Here is a 20,475-nt window from a genome sequence, read left to right as displayed (position 1 = left end):
TGATTCTGAGCAGGAATATTTGTAAAGAGCCAGAGAGGCTAGCCTTAGATTCCAAATTACTGCCTGTTCATGGACCTAATGGTACAGCGTCACCCCAAATATGATGACCAAACTGAATGGAGAGACCTTTCCCAAACTATACAGTTGAGATTTAAAGAGAAGGAAAAAGATTCCAGCAATGTCAATTGGGTTCAAAGTTTGAGGCTTGTCCTCAAACCAATAGCTGACAGAGGTTCCATATTACACAGTCTTAGGGGTTGTACAGCTATAAAGAAATGATATTTCTAAAAATGGATGGAAGTGGAGTGTTAATTTTGGTGGGATCACAGCCCTCAAGCCTTCCCACCCTGACTCTTCCTCCTGCACCAATGGGAACCTGCAAGGTGGGAGAAAAAGTAAAGGCATTTCTAGTGCTCAAGTCCCTGTTTGTCCACCAGGAATTACACCACATTACCAATTCTACACAGAAGAGCTTTTCMAAACTCACATATTCCACTTACCTCCAGGAGCTCTGCAGATGCTTTCCAAACTGCTGAAACATTCCAAACTGTTTCTTGTGGACATGCTGCAGTCCTCCCTCTTCTTTCTGTGGTCACAGGTCTCACTACTGCCTACAGCACTATACTGCAGAGAAAATTAGGGCGTCCTCATTACAGACAGCACAGCGACATTTAGCAATCAGTCTACCTCTGGTAAATGAATCCAGAGGACAACATTATCTCTCTGGAAAGTCTTTATAAAGTGTTGGGTAGTGGAGCACAATATATATTTTAAAATATGTCTTAAAATAGTAACTTTCACCTTAATTTTTAATTATTTGCCTTCCAGGTGTTACAGCTAACTCTGCTTGTTGGCAGCACAGCCCTGCGTRAAATGACCAAGGCGAACCAGGTCTTGAAATCAGCCCTTTAGCCCCTAACTACCTTCTGTTGCAAGTTAGAATAACCGGAGTGCGAGATACAAGGGTGATCCTCCATGGGGAAGCAGGTCATGGTGGGCAAGCACAGATAGCGGGAGAAGAAAACCGCCCATGTCTGGCCCGACAGATGGGAGAGCGGGAAGTGCCTGGACAGCAGCTTCTGCACCCGGCTGGGCTCCGCCATCTCCTTCCTCGCCACAGCCATGATGCGGGCAGGGCCCGATGCCGGCGATGGGGCGAGCGGAGCCCTCACAGCACCGCCGCGAGGCGGCCGCCCTGAGGCGCGAACCGCCCGCCCGCGGCGCGCGCTGGGCACGGGCCAACGGCCGGCGCGCGGCCAACGGCCGGCGCGCGTCTGCCCCCTGCCGCGGCGGGGCGGGAGCAGGGCTTGGGCCCGCGGGGCCGGCGCGGAGGGAAGCGCTCTGGCATAGCTCGGCTCGGCTCGGCTCGCGATGTGGACCTCGCTCCGCACTGTCGCGGAGCCCGCCGGTCCCAGAGCAGCCGGCGGCCGCTTCTGGGCTCTGATCGTGGCAGCAGCAGCCGGGCTCTTCCTCCTCGGGTTCCTCATCGGTACAGTGCGGACCAAACCCCTCTCCCCTCACATCTGGGAGCTCCTCGCCCTTCCTGGCCGGGAGAGGCGTCTCGGAGCCAGGCGCGGGCCGGGGGGTAGGCGCATGCGGGCCGGCTTCCCGAGCGGGGCTTCCCCGCCGCCGGCTCTGCGGTGACGCCTGGGCCGGCCGGGCCGTCGCCGCCCGCCCCTCCGCTCCTTTACGGTCCGGTGCGTGGCACTCACTGCCCCGTCGGGTGCTCCCGGGCGCTTTCCCCCTCCCCTCGTCTTTGGGAGCAGCTCCTGGCACTTCCAGCTCCTCCGCAGCAAGGAGGGGGAGGTGCAGGCCTTCTGCTGAGAGCTTCTTTTCGGTTTGTTTGTGGTTTTTTACGTGTAGTATTTTCACTGTGGGCAAGAGAAGACTCAGTTTCTGAGGGAGGGGCAGAAGACAGGCCCGTCGATCGCGGTGCATTTAAACCACACAGAGCCCGTGTGCAGTAAGGAGGAGGATTTTCACACGCTGAGAAGACRGGCAGATTTGGGAGGAGAGCAGACAGGAGAGGGAAAGTAGTCTTTAATTTACTGTTGCATCTGCCACCTGGCCCAAGCGGCCAGCCCGAAGATGGTTCCTGCATTGCAGCTTCCCTTCCCTCACTCCTCACTTCTCTTCCTTACCTGCATAGGGATCAACATGGAGGGGAGAAGGAGAGGAAGAAAACAAAGTATGTCTTTTGAAATGTCTTTTAGTATTTTGGGGGGAATTCATGCCATTTGAAAGTGCTGACTGAATTACTCCCTCCTCATGTGGAAAAAAACCTGCCCCCATGACAGTGACGAGTCCCTCATCAGTGCCAGTGTGTTGCCTGCTCTTGGCTCCCTATCGTTTCTTCTATTTTCACTAGCCATGTAACTTCTGCTGCATTTGCACAGAACATGTCCAGTCGCTGAGTTGAAAATAAAAACAGATGTCAGAAACTCTTTCTTTCTAGCCAGGTGTGCCTCGCATCGCTTATTCTGATAATCCCTATAAAGTAAGGGAATGATTCCAGAGTAAGAGCCAGACGGACCAGAGAATGAGAAAATGGTTTTAAGACATCTCTTCTTACAAAGGCTGTCTGTATGTCTGTGCATTTTTGTAAAGCTGTTGCCTTCTTACTGAGGTGACTGAAATGACTGGCAGCGTTCTGTAAGGAAAATAGATAAGACTCCTCAGCATCCACAGTACAGTAACTGTGATGAAAAGATATTTTATTCTTCAATATCTACCTAGTCAGTAAGTTCTCTTACAGTATGTGGGACTGCCACAGATAATACTAGGCTCTGCCTTAGTTGTGCTGGTTGACTATACCTTAATAAAAGGAATTGTAACACACACTGTGAAAATCTTGCAGTCATCCCAAAGAGAATTGATTTGTATCGTAGAAAAATTGTTCTGATGTTTTCATGATTATATTTTGGTGTGTTGTGTAGGCTGGTTTGCAAAACCTGTGGAAGAGAAGACACCTGTGAGTCCTCATGAAGAGATGAAGAAGGCATTTATGGCTGAAATGAAAGCTGAAAACATCAAGCAGTTTCTTTAGTAAGCAGTGTGTAGGCTTATTAATCACAAATAATTAAAAAAAAGATTCAAACCAGAACTAGCCCACTGACTGAGGATGATGCACAGATTCTGGTTTACAGGTTTTATGCAGTGTCTCCCTTCAGATTGGACCTTATGACCACTTAAGTCAGGAGAGATACAGTGGAAAATAATGGAGTACATCAACATGAAAAAGAAGAAAATCATACCAGTGGTCCTAACTTTCAGTTTTCCCTACAGCTTAGACCATTATACTTTACTACTCTTCTCACTTCACACTTCATTATGCAGTGACCAAATTGCATACATTATCTGCCACCATTCTGACTCACTTTCATGCAGAAAAATATGTTCCCAGGCTCTCTCCCTTTGCCCAGTGAATAGCTAGAACAGACATGGTAGATATCAGCTAGTCAGCTGATGGTACATTAAACTGCTCACGAATGTAATAATGTTGCAGGGTCTTTTCTAAGATCTTGATATTTTTTTCCAAATAATTTATTCATCTTACTTACTGTTTAATACTTAAATTAGATAGATGTTTTTAAAAATCCTGTGGTTCTTTTATTAAAGCCTAAAAGCAAAGCTGCTAACATTTGTTCCTGAAGATTCCATTGGTGGAAGAGAACCATAGAGATTTTTTTAAAATATAGCCCGTAATTTCTGTAACTTAATTAAAAACTTTAATTTCAAGGAAGCTCTTGTACTACTAGTAATTTATTTTAGGGACCTTGTAGACAGTTTATTTGTCTATTAGGGGAAAGTAGCGTTTGTTAAAAGCCTTTATTAATTCTAGCCAGGAGTGAATCAAAGGTCATAGTTTATTGGAAGCAGTTGAATGTAAAAACGTGTTAGAGGGTCAATGATTTCAGGAGTAATCAGTGTATTCTGGCTTGCCTTTAATTCCTAGCCTGATTAGGTAGCTTGAAGTTATATCTCGTTATAAAGCCTTACCAAAAAAAAAAAAAAAGTTTAAAAATAATCTTACTAAAAACATGTTCAGTTGCTGAGATTGTGGCTATCCCACTCATTCCACTTTAAGTGCACTTACCATGAACTATTGCAGATAAATTAACTGGAAAGCACATTCTTTTTACTACAAAGAGTGATGTTGAAAACTGAAGCCTTAGAATTTTTTACAGGCTTAACTTACGTTTCGGTTCCTACCAAGTCAATTGTTGCTAAACAACTTTGTAAAAGGTTTGTTTTCTGCCATTCAAACTCCCTGGTTATCTGTAGTGCAGCCAATTCTGTGGTGAAATCCAGCAAATACGTAATCATGACTCAGAACAACCGGTACAGGCAGTCAACAGCTTAGAACAGGAAGAAAAACACAATATTCAATTAATGGAAACAAATGCAGGAGAATATTACTGCTTAAGTCAAATTTTTATCGAAACATGAAAGTTAAACTTTCCCAAATCTTACAGAAAACAAGCATTGGCTCTTTAACACATAACCATGCACTTGGCTCAGTATATCATCCAGAAAATGATACCTTTACTCTAACAAGGACTTGAAATACAGTGTTGATAAAGATGTTGACTTTATCAGAGGACCATTGTTTTACCTAGCAGCATTCTGTACAAAAGCAGGACTGTATAGTGCTTACAAAGAATATATAGTGCTTACAAAGTATTTTGTTTGCTGACTTTGTTCTTCTTGGAAGTCCAGAATTAAAACTTTTCCCACACTTACACTCCTTCCGCATCCAAGATCCAGTTTTCCTCATTAACACTAGCTTGTGTGGCACATGTTTCTATGACATGTTGATGATACAGTCTTGTGGCAGAATGAGGACATGATGATGACAAGCTATTTGGAGCTTCTTCRGCTCGTTTTATCACGACACCTACTCAGTGGTCTGGGCAAGTTTTTTTCAGGCAATAGGTGGCTCACTGTTCGAGATACCTTGCACTGTTACTTGCTATGTATGACAGAATGATTTTTAATTTACAAACAATTGAGGTTTTTCTGTTCCTTGTTTGCATGCCACTGTGAACTCMCTCTCTCTTATTTGCATACAGGATGCAGAGATACATACACAAGACACATGTCTAGATTAATAAATATTTGTGCTAAATTAATTAAAATATTAAACTGAGAAGAATATACAGTTCACTGCATGTAGGAATCAGGTGGATTATGCACATTTTTAAACTGACTACATAGAGATAATCATATTCAATTATTTCATCATTTAACGAGAGAGACTGGTCTCATTAGATGTAGTAGTGATTGGCCATCCAGGTCATCCAGCAGAGGAAGAGGAAAACAAGGACAAGACCGCTCAGCTAATGTTGTCATGTCATTTCTGCTAAACCACACCACTACAAAGATCACACTTGTGGTAGCTCAGGACAGACTGAAACCTTTTACCTCAACTTACGTGTAAGGCAGACAAAACCAGATGCAGAGAGGACTGGATCCCTGATTTAATTTGGGTACATCTGCTCATCTCTAGGGGGTTTTCCAATGGATTTGTTTCTAAGTAGGCAAGAGGAGTTCTGATTATAACCTGCAATGCCTGRCCTGACTGATTTTTTTGTCTCTAGCAATTTTACACGCCTTCCACACCTAGCAGGAACAGAGGAGAATTTGCACCTGGCAAAGCAAATCCAAGCAGAGTGGAAGGAGTTTGGACTGGATTCTGTTCAGCTGGCTCATTATGATGTCTTGCTTTCCTACCCAGATGAAACTAAGCCCAACTACATCTCAATAATTGATGAGAATGGAAATGAGGTAAAGAAAAATTTTCAACCGGGGTAAAAAAAAATCTCCTCTATATAATTCCTTGGAAGACTGCAAGGGAAAGTTATCATCTGCTCTCTTGATGGTGTTGGACCTCATTCAAAACTCAAGGAATTGATAGTTCTGGTTTGATTTTTTTGTTGTTGTTTCTTCTTTTCCTCTACCTATATGCTAGGTATACTAATAATTACCTAGACTCATATACCGTATCAAGATGTATGAATTGAAAGAGAATTTTGTAAGAGAATTATTTTATGTAATTCAACCATTTATAAATTGTTACCTTATTTAGAAAGGGGAAGGCAGTTGTAGTCAGTGTCATTATTTGCACTGAATCATTTTTACAGTACTGGTGATTGTGCTAAGTTTAGTTTCTTGAAGCATAGGCCTCTGAAAGTACTGACATAAGCAAAATCAGTTCATTACAGTGCAGCTCTATTGCTTGTGGAAGCTCCAGAGATGAGCAGAACAAAGCTATTTTTTACTGTTATGGTCTAACCCTGCTTTTATCTGCTGTATAGGGACCACCAAAATGGAGCCTTTGTTATTTAGGTGGGATTTTGTGTGAAGAGTGGAGATGCAGTTTGCRGGTTAACACCTAGAATATGCATAATGAAAGTGATGCCCAGTGCTTGTAAAAGTTTTGGCCACTCCTCATTTAGAGTTACAGAACTAGAATCCTTTAAGAAACAAATGCCTTTGAAATACACCTTAGTACACAGTACTTCTTTCTCATATTGTCTGTTTTACTTTTTTGCTTCTTTAAAAGCAGATTTTCAACACATCGTTATTTGAGCCTCCTCCTCCAGGATATGAGACTGTTAGAAATGTGGTGCCACCTTACAGTGCATTTTCAGCCCAAGGAATGCCTGAGGTAAAATAATAGAACTTGGATATTCTTAGCTTTTAAGTTTTATTTGTTCAAAACCTGACATTGTAAGTAGAAAAGATGTGCTAGCGCTGTGCTAGTCCTGGTATTCTAGGGAGTTCTGCAGTGGAGCAACTTTGTAATTGAGCACTCATCTCTGTTTATATTTTTTCTCTGTTTTGAGTCAGAATGGGTTTTTTTGCCTTTTCTTTAAAAATACATAAATAAATGTTTAGTATTATCAGTTGCAATAAGATTCCCATATAATACTGTGAATATACCCTACTGTTTCCCATCTTGATTAAGAAATAAGATTTTTATATTGAAGTAGCTAAATGAATAACCTAATTTCAGAATACTGCTTGCTCACGAGTTGCACTGACAGCTATCAACACAGAGCGTACAACATGCCTGAAAATGGCTTTTGCTAGCATTTCCATCAGAGGGGCAAAGTCTTACTGAGATCTGAGCTTAATCCTTTCAATCTTGTTGTACAGATGGTGCCAGCTGGCAGGTTTTCTTTTATGAAGCTGGTGCATGTAACAGGAGTTTTATGGTCTCTGGTCATTAGTGGTTGCAGCTAATAATTTTGAAAATCAGAAAATATTTCTTTGCAATATCTCTTCTGTCTCTGTATAAAATCATAGAATCACGTAGGTTAACAGGGACCTCTGCAGGTCATCTGGTCCAATCTCTGCTTCGAAGCTGTATCCAATGTTGAATCTCAGCCTGCTGACTGTCTTGACTCTTACTTAGCCCAGTATTTAATTCCTGTATTTTCCAACGTTTGCTAGTAAGCTGTGCAAGTTCAGAAAACAAAAGATACCCTGTATTCATATGCCTCAGATATTCAAAGGCACCTGGAGAACCAGACAGGTACAACAAGACAGAGAGACCATATATGAGAGCTTTGAGTGTTTCAAAAATTGCAGTAAGGGTTTTGGAACATAGTGTAAGGTAAAATTTGTGGATTCTGACTTCCTATCATAATATAATATTCCAAAAAAGGACAGAATAACTTCATCATTTTATTTGATATCTGGAGAGCTACATTACATGGTGGGATATGGGAAATAATAAAAATTTTAAGAAGATGAAGTTTCCTTCTTTATAAAATGATTTTATTTTAATCAAATATGAGAATATTATTTCTGAAAGAAAGAAAACCTAAAAGACATTGTCTTTTCAAAATATGATACTTATGTTTTCGTTGTTGCATAATACTATGACAAGAAGCTATAGGTGCTTAGCCACGGCTGTTAAGAATAGCATTCTCCAGTGAGCAACTGTCTGCATCTGTCCTGCAAATAGCACAGCAGGGAGCATGTATGTAGCTCAGCAGGGAGAAGACTGAATGGTCTCTGTACTCCTGTGAATTCTCCCAGAACTGTTTGTACTTTTTATTAAAAGCTATTCCATGAAAAAAACAGAACTAACCTATGGAAAGAGAGTTGGAACTTGGCAAGTGCCTTCATCAGTCTTATGTTCTGTCTCTGCTCATGAATTTTGCAAATCATTCCTACTTATGGCTCTAGGTTCAATGAAGGAAGAAAGCTGCAAAGTACCTGCATGCCAGCTAACTATAGCCTCATGAGAGTAGGCCATRCTCTTGGAAAGTGGGAAAAAGGGGTTCAAAGTTCTTTATATTAAGAGGCCCAAAACTCAGCTCTCACCTTTTCTGGAGGAGTACCCTAATCAGGTAGTTACGTAAGCTTGGGAACTGCTAGCATCATCACTTTTTCAAGCAGCTSCTTTTTTAAAAAAAAGATTTGGAAATGACTGCATTTTGAAGGATAAATCCTGTCAGAGTGGGATGCTCACCTATCTGTTGGAATCCCTGCAGAGATTCGGAAACAGTTCCACCTTATGTCTGTTTTCAGTGCATGGGAGATTTCAGTGCATTTCTGCTTTCAGTGCATGGGAGATTTCAGTGCACAGGATTGCAACCCTGGACTTCAGGAGAGCAGACTTTGGGCTCTTCAGAGACCTAATTGGTGGACTCTCATGGGTTAAGGCCCTAGAAGGAAGGGGGGACCAGGAGAGCTGGCTAGTATTCAAACACCACTTCCTCCAGACTCAAGAGCGGTGCATCCCTGTGAGTAAAAGTGCAGCAAAAGGGGCAGGAGACCTGCATGGGTGAGCAAGGAGCTCYTGGCCAAATTCAGACAGAAGAAGAAAGTACACAGAACGTGGAAGAGGGGACAGGTTACTTGGGAGAATTATAGGAATGCAGTCAGAGTATGTAGAGAAGCTGTGAGGAAGGCTAAGGCCCAGATGGAATTAAGTCTTGCAAGGGATGTCAAGGACAACAGGAAGGGCTTCTTCAAMTACATCAGCAGCAAGAGGAGGACGAGAGAAAATGTGGTCCCGCTCCTGAATGGGGCAGGGGCCCTGGTGACAAGGGATGCAGAGAAGGCAGAATTACTGAATGCCGCCTTTGCTTCGGTCTTCACTGCTAAGGGCAGCCCCCAGGAATCCTGTAGCCTGGATGTGAGGGAGAAAGTCCAGAGAAGGGAAGACTTTCCTTTGGTTGAGGAGGATAGAATTAGAGCCTTCTGGGCAGGCTAGACATCCACAAATGCATGGGCCGGATGGGATGCACCCACGGGTAGCGAGGGAGCTGGTGGCTGTTGTTGCCAGGCCGCTCTCCATCATCTTGGAAAGGTCCTGGAGAACTGGAGAGGTGCCTGAGGACAGGAAGAAAACCAGTGTCACTCCAGTCTTCAAGAAGGACAAGAAGGAGGACCCAGGCAACTCCAGGCCAGTCAGCCTCACCTCCATCCCTGGAAAGGTGATGGAGCAGCTCATTCTGGGTGTCATCTGCAAACAAATGGAGGAAAAGAAGGTGATCAGGAGTAGCCAGCGTGGATTCACCAAAGGGAAATCCTGCTTGACCAACCTGATAGCCTTCTCTGATGGCATGACTGGCTGGGTAGATGAGGGGAGAGCAGTGGATGTTGTGTACCTTGACTTCAGCAAGGCTTTTGACGCTGTCTCCCATAACATCCTCCTGGATAAGCTCAGGAAGTGTGGGTTAGACGAGTGGACAGTGAAGTGGATTGAGAACTGGCTGAAAGGCAGAGCTCAGAGGGTCGTCATCAGTGGCGTGGAGTCTAGTTGGAGGCCTGTGGCTAGTGGAGTCCCCCAGGGCTCAGTCCTGGGTCCCATCCTGTTCAACTTCTTCATCAATGACCTGGATGAGGGGACAGAGTGTATCCTCTGCAAGTTTGCGGATGATGCCAAGCTGGGAGGAGTGGCTGACACACCCGAGGGCTGTGCTGCCATTCAGAGAGACCTGGACAGGCTGGAGAGCTGGGCAGAGAGGAACGTCCTGAGGTTCAACAAGGGCAAGTGCAGAGTGCTGCACCTAGGCAAAAATAACCCTAGGCACCAGTATAAGCTGGGGTCTGCCCTTGTGGAGAGCAGCTCTGCAGAGAAGGACCTGGGAGTGCTGGGGGATGACAGATTGACCATGAGCCAGCAATGTGCCTTTGTACCCAAGAAGGCCAATGGTCTCCTTGGGTGCATAGGGGAGAGTGTTGCCAGCAGGTGGAGGGAGGTGATCCTGCCTCTGTCCTTAGCCCTGGGGAGGCCTCATCTCGAGTCCTGTGTCCAGTTCTGGGCTGCCCAGGACAAGAGACACATGGAGCTACTGGAGAGAGTCCAGCGTAGGGCTACGAAGATGATCAGAGGGCTGGAGCACCTGACCTATGAGGAACAGCTGCGAGAGCTGGGCCTCTTCAGCGTGGGGAAGAGAAGGCTGAGGGGGGATCTTATCAATGTGTACAAGTACCTGAAGGGAGTGTGTCAGGGGGACGGGGACAAACTCTTTTCAGTTGTCCCATGTGACAGGACAAGAGGCAGTGGGCAGAAATTGAAGCACGGGAAGTTCAGCCTGAGCGTGCGGGGGAATTTCTTCTCTGTGAGAGTGACAGAGCACTGGACCAGGTTGCCCAGAGAGGTTGTGGAGTCTCCTTCTCTGGAGCTCTTCAAGGCTCGCCTGGAAGCAACCCTGTCTAACATGCTGTAGGTGCCCCTGCTGAGCAGGGRGGTTGGACTAGGTGATCTCCAGAGGTCCCTTCCAACCTTACTGATTCTGTGATTCTATGATCTATATTCCTATACTGTTACAGAAACAGAACTGGAGATATCTAGGAAAACTGGCCACTGAGGTAGGTGACACCAGCTGAGTATAGAATCTAGCAACCTCCAAGTTAATCAGCCACTTTGGATAGGCTTCAGCTTCAGACTAAGCAGAAATTTAGATATCTTTATGTAGATACCCATACGTGCTTTGGTATCTGAACTTCCGTGGTAGTCAGTGGAGGTTTACTCAATACAATCAGTGGACGCTAGATAACAGTTCAACTCATCCTAGTGTAGAACTTGACATTTAGTTTAGTTACTTAAGCATTGATATCTAGTGCCATTTGAGATGCCCTAGGATATACTGACTGGCTGTCACTCTAGAAGAAAACRGATTTCTTGTGGATCCTGTAGTATAACTGTTACCCCTGTTCTTGGATACTTTAGGCTGTCTCAAATGACACTAGACCATTATGCCTTAGAGGTTGAACCTTGAGCACTGTCTAGGTTCCACTGTTGAAAATATCTCCGTTGAAAATAATCTATATGTAGGCACCCAAATATAAATATCATAATATTTAACTAAATCCTACCTTTAGTAACTTAGTTTTATCACAGTGTCCAACATGCTAGATTTTTTTTTCTAATTTCTTATCATTTAAAGCAGTAAGAACATCACCAGTGTTGCTTTACTATGGCTGTAATGATTTGATTATCCCATACTTATGGTCAGGAAGCAGTATACTTTCATTAGGTCAGATGAGACTGCTTTTTATCAGAAGGAATTATTTCATCTCTAAATGCTCCAAAGTGAGTAAACTTTCTTTCCTTTAAAAGACTTCACAACCATTCTGTGATAGGGAGGGAAGTGTCAGCATATGCCAGCATCCATTTGAAAGAAGCCACTGAAAAACTGAAATTATAAGGCAGTTCAGCCTGAAAAGCCCTGAAAAAGGTGGTGGGAAGGAAGGGACCAGATCATCTGATCCAATCCCCAGTTCAGATGAAAAGAAGTTAAGCTTCGTCCAATAGAAATAGTGGAAAGCATACGAAGTAACAAAATGAAATCACATTCTGTTCTTAAATAAAGTAAAATCAGTTTGGAATATCAGTATCATCAATAACAGTAAAATCCTACTCCTTTCCTTTTTAAGTGACTTGACTATACAAGTACTCACATACAGTTAACGATGGTCACAACCAAGATAAATGCTTGAGCCCTCTAACAAAGCTAAAAGAGCCCACAAGACATTTTGTAAGAAGAGTCCACATTACATTCTCATAACTTTTATTTTGTAATATTTTTTAAGTGGCAGTTCTATAAACAGGAAGGATTTTATTATGTTATGGTGTAAATTGTCACAATGCTCTGATGATAAATTCATAGCATTGATGTAATCCTTAGTCATGTTAATGAAAAGTAAATATGACAGATTGTCAGAGCTGCAAAAGGAGTTGCATTAAGCAAGTGTGATTTGCTATGTAATATATCCAAAATTGCTTGAATTTTCAGATAAGTACCTTTTAATGTAGTTTCATAAATCCAAAGATTAATTACTCTGCAACACTATGAAAAATGTTGTTTTCTTTCCCATTATAAATTGGGATTATATACTTTCCATCAGATACAGTTATGAGAGCTTTTCCTAAGGAACAGAGCTGTGCTTTTCTTTCTGTGGTGGCACTAAGTTAATCAAAGACCTTATAAAAAGGCAAACTGTAAAAAATAGGAATAAGTTTTTACTAGAAAATTTTACTCTCATAACTTGTTTTATATTTCATCRTAGAACAACTGCTCTGATTGTGGCAACTGGAAAATTGCCCTTAATTAAAGCTCTGCAATTATGTAAGCCAGACCATTCAAACCAGCATGTTTGTACTTACTTGAAAATATACAATAGCCTACAAATTTAAGCATTTTCTGCAAGATAATCTAAAGAATTTACGCTAAAATGAAGGCGCAAATTCTGTATCTAATGTTGATTCTCAGCCTGCTGACAGTCCTCTTATTAGCCTAGTATTTAATTGCTGTACTTTCTGAAGTTCGTTAGTAAGCTGTTCAAGATCAGAAAGCAAAAGATTTTATTATGTTAAATGTTTATTACATTTAAATAATCTAATTACAGTAGAAAATCTTTCTCAACTTCAGTAGAGTTATTTTCAATTTTACTAGGAGAAAATGCTAAGTGGATAAATTCAGGAAAGTGTCTTCAGGAATAATCATTGTGTTTGTGACAGAGTGTCACAAACTGTGTGTGTGACACATACTGTGTGTGTGTTAGCAGGTGTGAAATTGCTCCCTTTGTTTATATACAGTTCCCCTTATTTCATTAATTTACACTTATTGAGATTCTGGTTCATTTTGCTTAATTTAAGAACAAATTACAATTTGAGCAGCATAGTGATTAAACTGGTACAGTTGAAATGACCGTACCACAGTCTTATCAGGTTATGCTGTATGCTGTAATATCAGCTGAGCTGAATGTCTTGTCTGGGGATTTCATCAGAGTAAGACCTTTGAGCYTGTACTTTTTCAAAAATAAAGTAGAAGAGCTCTTTGGATATGTCTGGTAATACAGAAAAGTCCACTAAGGAAGAGTTTCTTGTCATCTTATTTTAGTTGTTTGAAATTATAGTCATGTACCCTAAACTGCTCTTTGAGGATCTGTTTATAGTCAATGAGAGGTGTCTCCAAAGTGCAATCTATTCCTTCTTTAAAAAAGGTGTTTAAAACAAGTTTGGAGTGAAAACTCCTTATAACTTCCAAACTCTTATCACTGACTGTAGAGCACTGCCTAACCTCAGACTATGCGTACATCTTTTAGATAGCTGACATTAAGGAAGATGAATCATGCACTAGTGTTGAATAACATAATTGAAACACAAACATGAAGGATACTTCTTTCATGTGCAAAGTGTACTTATTATGATAATCTGTAGCTTCTGCAAATAGGAATCAAGGTTCCTGAGAATTTTGTAGGGTATCAGCACCAGTCTACTGTGATGCTTAAGAAACAATTACTATTTACTATGATGTCTGGGTCCAAAATACCTCCAGCTCTCTTGAGACTGACTCCAGCTTCTTACAAGGCCAACAGAAAGAAACAAGGGCTATACTCAAAGCACTTATTCTGTGTTTCAGATTTAGAGGTGGTATCTTATATTCTCCACGGAGACCAAAGTTAGGCAGCTTTTCGTGGTAGGAGCCTAAATTCATTAGATGTCACTTGCCTGTCTATTTGGGTCATGATCAAAGAAGAATTCATGCTAGAGCCAATACCGGAGCCCGTTGCTCTTAACTTATTTTCTTACTAGACCACATCCTCCTTCTCACATGTTCATTGACATTCTTGTTTCCAATTCTGCCTCCTTCTATTAGGGTGAGTTAGTGTATGTGAATTATGGCCGCACTGAGGACTTCTTTAAGCTAGAACGTGAAATGCAAATCAACTGTACAGGAAAGATTGTTATCGCTAGATACGGCAAGATCTTCAGAGGAAATAAGGTAATACATCTATATAAAAAAGTTACTTGTGCTGTCTTCTATTTGATTCCAAAGACTGAAAATCTTACTTAAAGTCTTCTGGAGATTTTAGTGTAGTTGAACTTTTCACAGAGCTGTGTTCAAAGACAATTCTTGAGCAGGAAATTAAAATATATATTCAGTATATATATGTGTGTGTGTGTGTGTGTGTGTGTGTGTGTGTGTATACACACACACACACAAATATAAAAAATACATCTAAAAGATCAAAGTAAATACTTTGAATAATTATGTGTTATTTATATTCATCTACATACTATAAATTGTTCCAAATATTACTGATGTTTTTAGGCAACACGTTCTAACCAGCTTATTCTTCTCCAGTGGTTCAGCTGTGCTTCAAAACACCTATCCTGCATTTCTTTATAATGGTTTCTCTAAACTAGGGAGAGATTAATCTGCAGGGAGGTTATTTAAAACTCGGTATATATTTATTCATGTCTCCATCACATAAATATTTTCAAACTAAACATTTCTGCAAGCATCCATGGCCTGACAAGAAAGTACATAGTCACAAGCTTACTTCAAGTACATACTGAAGTGCTTTTCTCAATAGGGATGTCAAATGACAGACTATTATAAGTGTATTTAACTTTTGCACAAAAATTGGTCTGACTGTGATTTGGGTAGGACTATATTTTGTATTTCTCTGTTACTTCAGAGGGCCAAACACTGAATCTACTCTTTGGAGTACCTAATCTTATTGTATGTTTTTGACTAATATGTTCCCTTTGAATGGCTAACTCTAATTTACGTATTTGCCATTTTCTCCTGTGAAAAATGTGTGACTCATACTCTGGGCCAGCTAATATTTTCACTAAGTTGTTCATAAGTTACCATCTTTAAAGGTACTATCTGAATGGAAATGACTTAAAAAATTAAAGAAGGCAGTGTTGTCTGAGTCGTATATTAAAATAAAATACAAGCACATCAGACTACTAAAATTTAAAGGGGCAGTTGTGCTGTGGTTTGGAAGTGATCTCCTTATTGACACAAAGGGACAACATGTTCATTTTTAAGGAAGTATTTCTAACAGCTGTTTATATAGCTCAAACTAAAGAATTAGGCAGCCTATATGCAGTCTGGAGAACTGTACTTTCATTTAGATTTCCTAGTAGTGTGCAAGAATAGGATAGAGCATGAAGACAAGTACTGTATTTCCTAGAAAAGCTATGTAACTCTGGATTAAAATACCCAAATTTGAAACTGTTTTGAGGATTAATTACCACTCACATACTATACAACAGTCTTACCTAGTAGCAAAATAAATTGGGATGTCAGAATGAACTATATTCTGTCTCTCTTCATCTCCGTCAACCAGGATTACACTAATATATTTTGCCATTGATATTGGTATGAGAACACTTTCCTTAATCAAAACAGCATGCAGATCACTCCTTCTGCCTTTATAAGGATATGCATTGTTTGGCATTAGGCTTATTTACAAACAAAGGGCAATTTCAAGCTCTCTAGTAATACATATTTCTGTATAGTCTGAGCCTTGAGATGCATTCAGAAGGTCATCTGGGCAAATACATGACTAGCTGAAAGATAAGGTTGCATCAATGGTTGTGATACAGTTTTTTCATCCATGATATATACATTTTAATGGTCTGGTAATAGCTTTGATCTAAGTGACAGAATACTAATTCAGTTTATGTAGTAATATCTTGGAGGATGATTTCCAWGTTATTGCAGTTACCCTTCTTACTTTCAAAGCAACAGCAGATCTCTTACATTCATATTGAACTTGGTATCTGTATATGTATTTCCAGGAAATTACATGGTATGAGATAGGTATAGGCCACATTTTTAATTCCTATAAAAATTTCTTTACTTAGACCAAGCAGTATAAAAGGATTTGAGGTATAATCACTGTAGTTTATAATACTTTTGCCCCTTGAGCACTATGTCAAGCTATAAGGGACCGAATAGGACCAGAGATTTGCTTTGCAGGTAAAGAATGCTGAATTGGCGGGTGCCAAAGGAGTCATTCTGTACTCTGACCCTGCTGACTACTGTGCCCCAGGAGTAAATCCCTACCCAACTGGCTGGAACCTGCCAGGTGAAGGAGCTCAGCGTGGAAACGTATTAAACCTGAATGGGGCAGGAGATCCTCTGACACCAGGTTATCCTGCGAAGGGTGAGTGACACTGAAGAAGACATTCTCTGAGGGCCTGGTTTCAGAAGGGGTTGGGAAGGGTGATGGGGATGTTCTCTCCCTTGGAACAAACTACAGCTTTTCTTTTCCTTTTGGGTTTTGTTTGTTTTTGCTGTTGTTGTTGCTGTGAGGGGGCAGCTTTGGCCTTCGCTTCAGCACAGCACTTCTGCAGATGATACGTAAGAGAAAGAGACTATAAGTGCAGCACTAGATTGTATAGCTTCACCTACCTACAAAAGTTTACTCTCTTAAATAACCCAGAGATCATGACACAAGTGTTCGACAGTTGAAACGCTATTTTTTATTTCTCCTTCACATCAGCAAACCAGGAAAGAGTCTGTCTGCACAGCTCACAGGTTGCTTTGTTTTTGCAGTTCCCCTTTCCGCAGGTGTGGGCTGCTTGCCCTCCACAGGGGCCCCACCCCTTATGGGGGGGTCTTCCACACTGAGACTCATGCTATTACCATTCCCTACTGGTTCATCACCTTCACCTCACACTGCTCATTTGAGCTCTGCCTGAGACATTTCATTGAACAACGAATCCAGCTCATTTTGACTGAAATGTGTTAAGGACCGCTCATGCCAGTACCTGAGCCAGCATATCTGAAGGAGACAGTCACTTCAAGAAGAGTAGTGCCTAAGTGGTGGGAAAGTTGTCTCTTTGGCCAGTACAGCTTGAGCTGGATGAGACTATGTGTCCATAGTTGCAGCATAGCAGCAATAGACTGTGGGGATGATTTCTAGTTCCTCATACTAGATCCAGTGAATTCTTTTTCATCTCAAGTTAATGAATTTCTGTCTGYCTCCCACAGTAAGTGTCCTATAGTAAGGAGGAAAATCCACTCTTTTCCACGTCTGCTAGAGAAAGAGCATTCAAGTGTTAAATTTTACTCACATTGTGAGAATTAAAATTGTTTTGTAAAAAAAGAAAAAAATCAAAATTTTATTTGAGTTCTGACAAAACAGATTTTTTTTCATGAAAACAGAAAAAAAACAGAATATTCAGTAACTGAGTGTAGAAGATTTTATTTACATTCTTATTAACTGGCAAAATTTTTCAGTTCTCACCTGAATGTTCCAAGCATCAGACTCCTGTCTCTCTCTTTGCTCTTGTTTTTGCTCTTTGGCTTTGTCCAAAGTCTCTTTATGTGATAAGAGATATTTCTACCCAAAAATATTTCAACTCAAAAATTAGGAATTAATCAAAAATTTCTAGACAACTCTAGGTGTATGACTGCAGACACTAATGGGAAAATTTTTTTAGTGTATCTCTGAAAACATATTGATGAAGCATAAAGAATGACACTGTGGAAATGTCAACCTAGTTTCTAGGAAAATGAAAAACTTTTGACTCCTGATTTTGAACTATGACATGAATTATACAGATTCCCTCTGAGAGTTGTAAATATGAATACCATTCGTTTGTTTTCAGAATACACCTACCGACTGGACAAAGCCAGTGGTGTAGGTCTCCCAAAAATTCCAGTTCATCCCATTGGTTCTCATGATGCTGAGTCACTACTACGGTAAGTACATAGGCCACACTGAGAATTTTAAATAGATTGCTTTGTGAAAGTCATAAAAATTTTTGAAAAGAAGGGGAAACAGCTTTTGTGCTTTTCTTCTAATGTAGTTGTTGAAATAGTACATTTGTTTATAATTAGGATCTATATAAGGGAGAAACATTCTAGTATCTGTTACTATATATTTGATATGTGCTGAGTGATCTGGAAAGGATCATTATCATGATCAGTCAAATATTTTATGGAAGTTATACACTGTATTTTAGTTTAAAAAAAAGTATGATTTATATGGTCACCATGATACCTATCTTACAAAAAAGACCACCAATGAAATCATTTACTTGTCAAGGAAATATTTATCATTCATGTTTAATGGGACAGGACCGGTACTTTGCTCTTCTGTTAAATGAAGGCATGTGCTCTCTCAAACTAAGAACCCTGAGGAAACTCTGAAATGTTACTGGGGATTTAATAGGCATGTGCAAAGTGTGCTTATTAAATATGCTAGGTACATGAAGACAGGGTGCCAGCTTGCCAGATGAAGGCATTAAAATTCATAGTGATCTTAACAAACCAGATACATTTCCTGAAAAAACTAAGGTGCAACTGAGTGGCAAGTGCAGCATTCCTCTCACATGTAGGAATAATAATTTTATCAGGTGTACAGGCACAGAATAACAGATACCAGGGCTGGTAAAAGTACCACAGAAAAGAGCTCAGGATAACAGGTGAACATAATAGTGTGTGAATATTTGTAGAGCAGTTTGTATCTAAGTCACATGAGTAGTCATTTTGCTCTGTCTGATGCTTCTGTGGGAATATTGAGTCCAATTTTGTTCATTGCATCAAAAAATATATGAAGCAGTTTACCAGAATTCATAATACGCTAGAGAGACTGAGTTAAAGGTTAGAAAGCGCAGCGAAAGAGAAGGCTGAGCCATTGATGGTTGTTTAGAAGAAAGAGATTCAAGGGAAATGTAATGAGAGTCCTCAGAACAGCTAACTGCAGAGAGGAGGGGAATAAACAACTACTTACTACTGCTAGGAGTAAGATATAAAGTGAAAAACACCATATTCAGGTGTTAGTCAGGTAATTCAAGTATAGGCTTTTCAGTTTTTAATAAGGAAAAAAATAAAATGCAGAAATAGATTATCTGGGGAAACTGTAAAGTCTCTGTTGGTTGGGGTTTAAGAATAAGGCAGGCAAGCCTCTTTCATAAATGAATGGACAAAGCTGTTCTGTCTTGGGACACAAGTGAAATAGACTTCTCACTGCTCCACAGCCTTCTCTCTGTTTCTTTCATTCTATCAAATTCTTATGTTCTCGTAGGATTCAAGACTTCTTTTACAATCTGTTACACAGAGACAGTGATAGCTGCCTTAGCTAGGAAAAGAGACTATAAAATAGTGCATCGGTATGTTTATTCAGGAGTCCTAATACTGGTTTAGCTTTAGCAATGTGATTTTACTTTCAGATTTTTGAATGATAYGAAACAGTGCTATTGTTATACTATAATACAAACTCCTGAACCATACTGCCAAGCATTATATTAACACAAATTTTAATCCTAAAAACAACCAGTTCCACAGCAGTAATAATATGCATTGAGTTATTTTGAAATTTAAGCACAGTCCCTCATCTAAAGATAACAGATACACACCGGACATATGCAAATTAAATGCAGAAATCCTATGAAAATGAAAACACAGTAATCTTAAAGACATCTGGCATGGTTGTATATCAGGGATTGCTCTAATGAGTGATGGTGAAGGGAACACTATATGCTAGTCCATATTCTCCAGTCTTTTGGTTCCCTGCTTCAYAAAAGGTACTTTTTCYTCTCTTTTTTTCAGCTTTGCAGGAATCTTAATTTGAGCCAGAAGACAAACAAGTGTTCTGTGTTGGTGACAGAAAGCTTGTTCACAAATATCTTAAATAAGCATTTGGGAAATAGAAACATTACTGTCTCTATTTACAAGGCTGACATGAGTTTTCTGAAGCACTGGGGTATTATTAAATGTCAAACTTACCTTTGCTCACATGTGGCTCTTATCTCCTAAGTGKTATGAATTACAATAAAAATATTAAGGTGTTGTTTTCTACTGGGGTTAGGGAGGGCAAAGGAAAATAAAGAACAATTATCTGTTATAAATTGACAGATTAACATATATTTTTGATATCCTCTGCTTAAGCAGAATTTTAGCTTCAAGACCTAGTACCTCAAAAGGATTTTGGTATTCCAGGTGGAATTTAGGTAGCTAATTCTAATTTACTGACTCACAAAAACTTCTGCTAACCCACTTAGTTGTAACAGCATTCAGAAGTTTGTAAATTTTTGCTGCAAACATTATTTCRGGCACTGAAGTTTGTGTTACTTTGTTTGCTATGTGAAGAAATGTATTTGGTACAAAGTCTTAGAGGCTGCTGAATCCAGTAGTCTGATAGATGTGAGGCTGCTGTGGCTTTAGGTCACCAGGTTTGAGTAGCAAGGCTGAG

General features: G+C 40.5%; 1 protein-coding gene across 2 annotated transcripts in view; it reads left to right on the top strand.

Annotated features, from left to right (window-relative positions):
- Positions 1–1,299: 1,299 nt before the first annotated feature.
- The window catches only part of LOC146596182 (putative N-acetylated-alpha-linked acidic dipeptidase), a 38,694-nt gene continuing 19,518 nt past the window's right edge, over positions 1,300–20,475 (top strand). Inside the window, exons 1-7 of one of the 2 annotated variants that reach the window (XM_085304364.1) lie at positions 1,300–1,489; positions 2,937–3,045; positions 5,601–5,787; positions 6,569–6,670; positions 14,130–14,255; positions 16,251–16,437; positions 17,888–17,981. In XM_085304364.1, coding sequence (XP_085160490.1) covers positions 1,372–1,489; positions 2,937–3,045; positions 5,601–5,787; positions 6,569–6,670; positions 14,130–14,255; positions 16,251–16,437; positions 17,888–17,981 — 923 coding nt within the window. In that variant the 5' untranslated portion in view covers positions 1,300–1,371. Of the gene's footprint in view, positions 1,490–2,936; positions 3,046–5,600; positions 5,788–6,565; positions 6,671–14,129; positions 14,256–16,250; positions 16,438–17,887; positions 17,982–20,475 lie in introns of both variants that reach the window. The other variant, XM_085304363.1, reaches the window with a different exon arrangement.

The sequence above is a fragment of the Rhea americana genome, unplaced genomic scaffold, assembly GCF_003343005.1.
Source record: "Rhea americana isolate MKP2758 unplaced genomic scaffold, rheAme1 scaffold_208, whole genome shotgun sequence".
Taxonomy (NCBI): domain Eukaryota; kingdom Metazoa; phylum Chordata; class Aves; order Rheiformes; family Rheidae; genus Rhea; species Rhea americana.
The sequence above is the reverse complement of the archived record's forward strand: the minus strand, read 5'-3'. Positions and strand labels throughout refer to the sequence as shown.